This window comes from Nylanderia fulva, unplaced genomic scaffold (assembly GCF_048542155.1).
Source record: "Nylanderia fulva isolate GAGA-0341 unplaced genomic scaffold, ASM4854215v1 Scaffold111, whole genome shotgun sequence".
Classification (NCBI taxonomy): Eukaryota; Metazoa; Arthropoda; class Insecta; order Hymenoptera; family Formicidae; genus Nylanderia; species Nylanderia fulva.
In genome coordinates, this window is record NW_028189313.1 from 38080 (window position 1) to 47436 (window position 9357).

Genomic DNA, 9357 nt, shown 5'->3' on the forward strand with positions numbered 1-9357 from the left:
AGACCTCCCCAATGGAAAGCACGGAGATGCGCGGAATCCCACTTCCACTACAAGGTAGGGGGATCCCGGGCACCTCCGGGGTCAAGAGAAGGGCAATGAAGGAATGGGAGGACGAGGAAATGAAGAGCGTGGAGGAATTCCTGGCATTCCCAAAAGCAGGTCCTCCCCCCCTCAGCTAAAGAGAGGAGGGAACATACTCCGACAGAGATGATCCACATTGCTAGAGGCGGAATGGAATTTACCATTCCGCAAGATAATAGTAACGAGGAAAGGAAGGAACGAGAGAAACAGATGGCTATGATCGCCATGTTTGAAGGCATCGTAGTCCGTCTATTGGATGAAAGGCTAGGCTGCCCGGTCCCCACTTACGCGGAAACCAAAAGGGCAGAAAAGATGAAGAAGATGCCGCAAGCAAAGTTACCGCCGCAGCAGCAACGGCCACAACAGCAGCAGAAACAGCGGCAGCAAACGACAGAAAAACCGTCACCAATAATGACAACTAAAAAAGCTACGGCCGGGGAGAAGGACCTAACGGCTAAAAACAAGCCGAGAATAAAAGAAGTTAGGATCCTGCGTGGTGCGGATAAAAAACCCGCTACCACGCTGAATCCACCCGCCAGGAAAGCGACGGAAAAAATCCCTAGCTCCAAAGCATCAGGAGCAAGAGAGGAGAAATCCCAACTCTCAATAAAGGAGAGGAAAGAGAAGGTGCCACTAAAGGCACAAAAGCAGAAAGGGGGAAATCCCCAGCTTCAAGAAGGAGGAAAGGAAGCAGGAAAGGACAGTACCACATGGGCAGAAGTACTGTCCAGGAAAGCTAAAAGGGCAAGCATCAAAGCGGCAGAGGCAGAAGCAAGAGAGGAGACCAACCTCAAGAAGGCCAATGCCAAGAAACAGATGCAAAACACCCCGCCCACCAAGAAACCAAACACCAGGAGGAGAGAACCGCGAACAGCCGCGGTCACGATCACGTGCCCCCCGGGAACTTACGAGAAGCATCTCTGGGAAGCACGACAAAAAGTTAAGGCCCAAGGGCTCCTGGAAGGAGCCAAGATTAAAAGAGGAGCTACGGGCTCGTATATTTTTGAAATCCCGGGGGCGAACTGTCAAGAAAGGGCGGACAGATTTGCTCTCGCGATGAGAGAAGCCCTCAAGGGATGCGAGGGCGTCAGCGTGCAACGCCCCGTAAAAATGGCGGAAATAAGACTCAGGGGGCTGGACAAATCCATACAGCCCTCTGAGATCATAAACGCAGTGGCAAATGCAGGCAACTGCGAGGAGGAAGAAATCCACCTGGGGGAGATACGTAAGACCCCAGGGGGAATGGGTATCGTATGGGTCCGCTGCCCCCTTAGGACAGCGAACATAATAATGCGAACGGCCCAAATTAAGATAGGGTGGGCACTCGTGCGCGTGGAGTTATTGGAGGCAAGACCTCTCCAATGCTTCAAGTGCTTGGAGGGGGGACATGTGCGCGCACGGTGCCCCAATAACATCGACCGCAGCGGTAAATGTTACCGTTGCGGCGAAGAGGGACATGCAGCTAAAAGCTGCACAGCGGCAGTTAAATGCCCGGTGTGCACAGATAAAGGGCTGCCTGCAAATCACAGAACAGGCAGCAAAGCGTGCACGCCAGTACACAAGGGGAAAAGGGGGGTCCCCCTAAATAAGGCGACAAACCCCCCCCTGCCTACAACCAAAGCATCTGCCAAACAGGCAGAAAAGAAGAAAAATCAACAGGAGAAGGAAGCCCCCCTCTCTGGAAACCTTATGGATGTTGAGGAACCCAAAGAGCAAAGGGCTCCTAAAACAAGAGGGGAAATGCTCCCAGCAGAAGGCGACGCCAAAAGAAAGCGTCTGAAAATAAATATTATGGACAAAGATCCCGCCGCCATGGAGGCGGAGGGACCTGAGGGAACATACACGGAAGAAGATGACGTGTAAAGTGCTCCAAGGCAATGTTAACCATTCAGTGCCGGCCCAGGACCTCTTCGTTCAGAATCTGATGGAGAGGGACTGCGGCTTGGGGATCGTGGCCGAGCCGCACCATATCCCAGACAACAACTGCGCAAGTAGCAGTAACGGCTTGGCCGCGATCGCCCACAGAGGCGCGTCAAACTCTCCCCCGATGGAACCATTAAAGTCGGGGAAGGGTATGGTCACGGTCAGATGGGGGTCCATCATCGTTATTGGCGTGTATCTCCCGCCGAGTCTCAGCAAGGGGGACTTCTGCGGGAGATTGCACGCCATTGAGGGACAGCTGAAAGAGTACCACCCCGCCCCGGTAGTCATCGCGGGGGAACTTCAACGCCAAATCGAGCGTTTGGGGTTCCCCGCGGGATGATTGGCGCGGTGGTCAGACATTAGACTGGGCGGCGCGGTGTGGCCTTCTCCCCTGTAACAGGGGAAAAATGGCCACATGCGTTAGGAGGCAGGGGGAGTCGATCGTCGACCTGACATGGGTCACTCCCTCTGCCTCGAGGCTGGTAAGCGGGTGGAGGGTACTGGCGGAGATCGAAACCATATCTGACCACAGATATGTGGAATTCTCCGTCGGTGCCTTCCCCCGCGAAGTGATCGAGCGCCGCCGAAACAGGGAGGCTGTCTCTCAAAGATGGGCCCTTAGGAAGCTAGACCAAGACGCGTTTCTGGCCGCAGTCGAGGCGGCCCTGATGGTTAGAGGAGAGGAAAGTAGGGGGGACCAGGAAGGAGAAAGGGCATGGCTGCACAAGACAATAATCAATGCTTGCGACGCGGCCATGCCCAGAATAAAGAGAAGGTCCCCCTGAAAGACATACTGGTTCCGGAGCGGGACTGGGTGTGGGACGAGGAGGCCATGGGGGTCACGGAGAGAGAGCTCCGGAACGCCATCAAAAAGATAAAATCTGGGAAAGCCCCCGGTCCTGATGGCGTTCACGGGAGAATCTGGGCTCTCGCCTATCGGGGTCTCGCAGAGCCCATGCGGAGGATGTACAACGAGTGCCTCCGCATGGGCTCCTTCCCACAAGAATGGAAGGAGGCAAATATAGTCCTCCTTCCAAAGGAGGGTAAGCCGAGGGATGTACCCTCGGCGTATAGGCCAATCTGCCTAATAGACAAGGCGGGCAAGATCCTAGAAAGGATCATAGCCGATCGCCTTGTCTATCATTTGTCCTGGGAAGGTCCAAACCTGAGCCAGGAGCAATACGGCTTTCGGGTCGGACGGTCCACGATAGATGCGATTCTTCGGGTCCGTTCAATTTCGGAAGCCGTAACGGAGGAGGGCGGGGTGTTGCTTGCTGTGTCCTTGGACATCTCGAATGCATTCAACACTCTGCCATGGCACCGGATTGGGGCGGCCCTGGAGTATCACCGGGTCCCCCCATATCTGGTGTCGATCCTGGCGGACTATTTCCGGGACAGGCGATTGGCCTATACCGATAGGAACGCCGAAGAACAGAAGCGTCAGATGACGTGCGGGGTTTCGCAGGGGTCGGTACTTGGCCCCCTGCTGTGGAACCTCGCATACGACGCTGTTCTTCGGCAAACCCTCCCCCCGGGCTGTCACACGGTGTGTTATGCTGACGACACACTGGTGATGGCCGGGGGCGACTCGTGGGAAGATGCGATCGCTCGGGCGAACATTGCAGTGCACCGCGTTGTGCGGCTCGTGAAGCGGATGGGGCTCAAAGTGGCGCCTCAAAAAACCGAGGCCATCTTTTTGCACGATGGCTCTCGTGGGGCGCCACCAAAAACCCACATCTGCGTGGAGGACACCTCGATAGAGGTGGGGGCCTGCCTAAAGTACCTGGGCCTCCACCTCGACAGTAAGTAGGCCTTTCGGGAACACTTCCGCCGTATTTCCCCCAGAGTAGAAAAGACAGCGATGGCGCTGCAGCGCCTGCTGCCCAACCTTGGGGGACCCGGCGGGAGTGTCCGAAAGCTGTACGCCGGAACCGTCCATGCCATGCTCCTGTACGGGGCACCGGTATGGGTAAAATGCCTGGAGGCCACCCGCGGCCCAAGAGATGCCTTGAGGCAGCTACAAAAGCGGGTGGCCAATAGGATATGCCGGGGCTACCGTACAGTGAGCTGGGTAGCCGTGGGGGTACTCTCCGGAGTGCCCCCTGTGGAGATGCTCGCCCGCATGTACACAGATGTGTACACGCGTACACGCGAATACCAGCGGGCGGGCATCATAGTAACAGACGGAGTCCGGCGTGCAGTGAGGGTCCACTCCCGACGGGCGCTGATCCAGAAATGGAGGAACAGCCTCGAAGATCCGAGGCTGCCAGGACAGCGCACCGTCGGGGCTATACGACCCTGTCTAGAGAACTGGCTAGACAGGGTCAAAGGAGGGGTGTCCTTCCACACGACGCAGGTACTCACCGGACATGGTTGCTTTGGTGAGTACCTGCACAGAATAGGAAAGGAGCGCACAACGCGGTGCTATCACTGCGGCCACGAGCGTGACACCGCCCAGCACACACTCGAAGAGTGTGTTGCCTGGGCGGGTGAGAGAGAGGGGCTCGTGGCCGCAGTGGGGAGGGATCTGTCATTGCCCTCAGTAGTGAGGGCAATGACGGATAATGAAGATGCTTGGAGGGCGTTCTCCTCCTTCTGCAGCAAAGTTATGCTGCAGAAGGAGGAGGCAGAGAGAGAGAGAGGGAGAGAGGAGAAACGGAGGACGAAGACGTGCCCCCTCTTTCCCCGGCATCGGCGGCTCTGGCCGTTCGTGGTGCCGGGGAATCGGGGGGGCGCGCCCCCGGTGTGAGGAGAAGAAGAAGAGGAGGAGACACGGAGGAGGATGAGGAGGGCGTGCCCCCCCTTCCCCCGCCGCCGTCGGTGGGCTTGCCCGCTGACGGGGGTGGGGGCCGGGGGGATACGCCCTCAGGAAAAGAAGGAGGGAAGAAGGAAGCAGCAGCACGGAGGACAGGGGGGGCCCTCTTTTTCCCCGCCGCCGGTGAGCTTGCTCACTAGTGGTGGTGGGGATCGGGGGGGGGGTTCACCCCACACTCTCCCGCAGTCTTCGATGCGGGATGAGGACACCGGGGGAGGGGCTGGGAACATTTAGGTCCCGCCCCCCCCCCCGGTGTCCTCATCCTGCATCGAAGACTGCGGGAGAGTGTGGGGTGAACCCCCCCCGATCCCCACCACCACTAGTGAGCAAGCTTACCGGCGGCGGGGAAAGAGAGGGCCCCCCCTGTCCTCCGTGCTGCTGCTTCCTTCTTCCCTCCTTCTTTTCCTGAGGGCGTATCCCCCCGGCCCCTACCCCCGTCAGCGGGCAAGCCCACCGACGGCGGCGGGGGAAGGGAGGGCACGCCCCCCTCCGGGGTGGGGCTGGGAACATTTAGGTCCCCCCCCCCGATGACTTCTCGAGAATCGGGGGCGCGGGCGTGCCGCCTCGCTTAGGCGGGGTTGGAGCGGTCGCGCCCCCGAAAGGGCAACCCCTCGGCTGCGGTCGAATCCCAACTCCCAAGGGAGCGGAGGAAACCGCAGCCGGGGCGTCGAGAGGGGGCCACGTGTCGCTGGCGGGTGGGCATCGCCCTTCCGCCGGAGGCGCCTGGGTCCCCCTCAAGGACGGAGACGTGACGCGTGGGGCCCTCTCACCGGGAGCCATATGGCACCGGGGGGAGGGCAACACCGTCCACGGAAGAGGGTTCCTCTCCTTCTGAGAGGTACCCCTTGGTGAGGGCTTCCCCAGTGGAACGCTGATCCGGATCACCCTTTAGGGGATCCGGGGGTCGCGACCACTGGGGGGGCGGGGGGCGATGGCTCGAGCGGGAGCTCTCGAGCCATGGCCCCGCCCCTCAAACTCTTTGGGAGGGCGCGGCGTGGGGCAGGTGTTCGCCCCGCGCCGCAACCGCGAGGGAACGGCACAGTCATTGACTGTGCGGTCGGGGAGAGGTCTCGGCCGCAAGGTCGAGGCAGCTCCCCGGAGACGGCTTGGCGGGGGGACGGCGAGACGGCATGGGATCCAGCATCCTCGCCGTCCCCTATCCAACGCCCGGGAAGAACACCCGCTGGGGTTTTAGTGAGGTAGGTCTTGGGCCCCCTGGTTGAACCATTCGTGGCTCGATCAAGGGGAACAAGGAGTCCCACATAACCTGCACCCCTATCCGAGAGTGCGCGGTACCATGACGGTTTCCCCAGCGTTACAAAAAAAAAAAAAAAGACAAAGGCGCGCGGTTTCCACTTGCCGTTCCAATGTTAAATTCACAGATCTACGTAGACGATTGCGTTTTCGGAGCCGACAATAAAAATGCAGCTCGTGAGATGCGCAACCAATTAATTGCACTATTAGATAAAGGCGGTTTTCGGCTGCGGAAGTGGGCAAGCAATTGTACCGATTTAGTAGCTGATATCGACCCGTCGGATCACGGTCTCGCTCAGCAAAAATTATTAACCGGAGACGAGCAACTTAAAGTTCTCGGAATAGCATGGAATCCTACGCCGGACGTGTTTTATTTCCACGTGTCTCTCGGCCAGAGCCTCGATAAGACAAAACGCTCGATTCTATCGACAATCGCAAAACTGTTTGATCCGTTAGGCTGGGTGGCACTCGTCATTATCACTGCCAAAATATTTATGCAGCAATTGTGGCTGCTTAAATGCCAATGGGACGACGAGATACCAGCCGATTACCTCTCGCAGTGGCGACATTATCATGAGAGACTCCAGTCTCTCAACCGTCTGGAAATTTCTCGCTGGACGGCGCATGGAGCTAACACGATACATCGCGAACTGCACGGCTTTTCGGACGCTTTGACTAAAGCGTACGCCGCGTCGGTCTATCTTCGCACACTTTCCGCCGACGGGTCCGTCACTATTACGCTTCTCATGGCAAAAGCGAAAGTAGCTCCGCTAAAAACCATAAGCGTGCCGCGCCTCGAACTATCAGCCGCGCTATTGCTCGCTCGACTGCTAAAATTCGTGCAATTGACGCTTAATTTTGCCAATGTTGATTGTGTTTGTTGGACAGATTCAACAATCACTTTGACGTGGATTAGTCAATCTCCAGCACGCTGGAAAACTTTTGTCGCGAATCGCGTCTCCGCAGTTCAATCATTACTGCCCTGTGCAAAGTGGCGGTATGTCCCGACCAAAGCTAACCCTGCCGATTGTGCGTCTCGCGGCTTAGCACCCGATGAAATCGAACAGCATCCGCTATGGTGGACCGGGCCATCTTGGCTCTCACAATCGCCTGATCATTGGCCTTCCATGCCGTCCTCCCTCAATCATGCCGATACATCCGTCGAGGAGCGTAATCTTCAATCAATTTGTATCGCCGGTGTCGTGGAACAGTGGGATCTCGCGACTCGCTTTTCGTCCTGGCACACCCTCGTGCGCGTTACTGCTTACGTGCTCCGTTTTGTTAAAGCAGCGCGGCAGCCTAATCGCTTATTGCAACGCGACAACCCTTTATCGGTCGTTCTCGACGCAGACGAAATCCGAGCCGCGAAGCAGTATTGGATCAAAACATTACAAGCCAAAATGTTCCCGGAACAGGCAACGCGCTTAACTAATCAACGCCCAGTATCAAAATCCAGCTCTCTTTCCGGACTCAATTCATATGTCGATGCCACCGGAATTATTCGAGTCGGTGGTCGATTGCGGCATTCCAGCCTTCCCGAAACAAGAAAACACCCAATCATTTTCCGGTCCCATCCCGTCCTATCGCTTATAATCGATCACCATCACGTGCGAACAATGCACGGGGGTCCTCAACTAACGCTCGCGTCCCTGCGGCAACAGTACTGGATCCTGCGTGCTCGCACGACAGTCCGCGCGGTACTCTACCGATGTGTTCGCTGTGCTCGCGAAGCCGCTAAAATACCAAACGAACTCATGGGGGATTTACCGGAACCACGTGTCAATTGCGTCCCTCGCGCCTTCATTAATAGCGGCGTCGATTACGTGGGTCCGATCGCCTTACGAACTAACCCCGGCCGCGGGCATAAATCTCACAAGGCATATATCGCGCTTTTCATCTGCCTAACGACCAAAGCGATACACCTAGAACTTGTAAGCGATTACTCCTCGGCGACATTTCGCGCGGCCTACCATCGCTTCATTTTGCGACGCGGTTTGCCAAAACACATGTACTCGGATAATGGTACAACATTCCGAGGCGCCGAACGCGAGATGTCAGAGGCGTATTCGCAGGCCATACGTGATCCAAACTTTCTAAACCGATTAAGTAGCGACAATACCTCGTGGCATTTCTTGCCTCCCGCTGCCCCGCACTTCGGCGGGCTTTGGGAAGCCGCGGTGAAGAGCGTTAAATATCATCTAACACGATGCGTGGGAAATCATACTCTGACGTATGAGGAGTTAACCACAGTGCTTTGTCGCATTGAAGCGTGCCTGAATTCTCGCCCGATCGCCGCTTCGTCCAATAATCTGGACGATTATACCGCCTTAACGCCAGGGCACTTTTTGATCGGGACACCTCATATAGCGCTACCTGAGCCGAACGTACTCGAATTAAACGAACAGCAACTGTCCCGATGGCAGGTAACCCAGCGCATCGCCTGCGATATGTGTCGCATTTGTCCTGATCAATACCGTAACCAGATCACACCAGCTATCGATCGACTTGGATCGATTCACTCTCTGCCGCCTAATTACGCGAGCCGTGTCTTTTTCCTTTTTGGAGACGAATTGGCGAGCTCTTGCTTCTTTTTTTGCTCCCGTGTCCTCTCTTGTAATTCGGGATCGAATCTGTCTTGATCCCGAAAAGACTTACGTTTTCTCTTGTGAAAGTGCAAGTTAATTGTGCCAGAACAGTGTCATTAATAAAGAACTTATTGTCATCAATGAACAGGAGAGTTTTCTTTTCCGCGTGTTCCGATATTATTTATTACGCAAGACTTGCCTCTAAGCTCCACATCGTGTTCGCTGCTCTGGGGTCAGTGGAGCCGAGCAAATCGCGGAACAGGGCACATTATTATATTTTAGTTATTTTTCTTTTTATTTTATTGCACTTAATATTATTATATTGTGATATCTATTGTAAAATGTTATTTTTATAAATATATAAAAATGCGATTTTAGAAAATAAGCGATTTGTTTTATGTATTTATAAAACAAATTGTTTAATTAAAAAAATCACATTTTTATATATTTGTAAAACTAACATTTAACAATACCTATTAAAATAAAATAATAAGTACAATAAAATAATAAAATAAAATAACTAAAATAGTCAGTCTTTTAAATATTACAATATTATAATATAAAATAAAAATTAAACTTTTAGTACATTTTATATTTATATTTTAAAACTTTTTATGTTTTAATATATTAGATACATATTATAGAATTTATAAAAACATTTTTGTTAATTATAGCGTTTTAGAGACTTAAGGCACAATT

At 54.5% G+C, this 9357-nt stretch overlaps 1 protein-coding gene across 1 annotated transcript; it reads left to right on the forward strand.

Moving 5' to 3' along the window:
- The first annotated feature begins 3865 nt into the window (after nt 1-3865).
- On the forward strand, nt 3866-8712 carry LOC114940687 (uncharacterized). The gene is made up of 2 exons (XM_029315423.2): nt 3866-4385; nt 6284-8712. Exons 1-2 carry the CDS (start codon nt 3866-3868, stop codon nt 8710-8712), a joined length of 2949 nt encoding a protein of 982 aa, XP_029171256.2.
- The last annotated feature ends 645 nt before the right edge of the window (nt 8713-9357 follow it).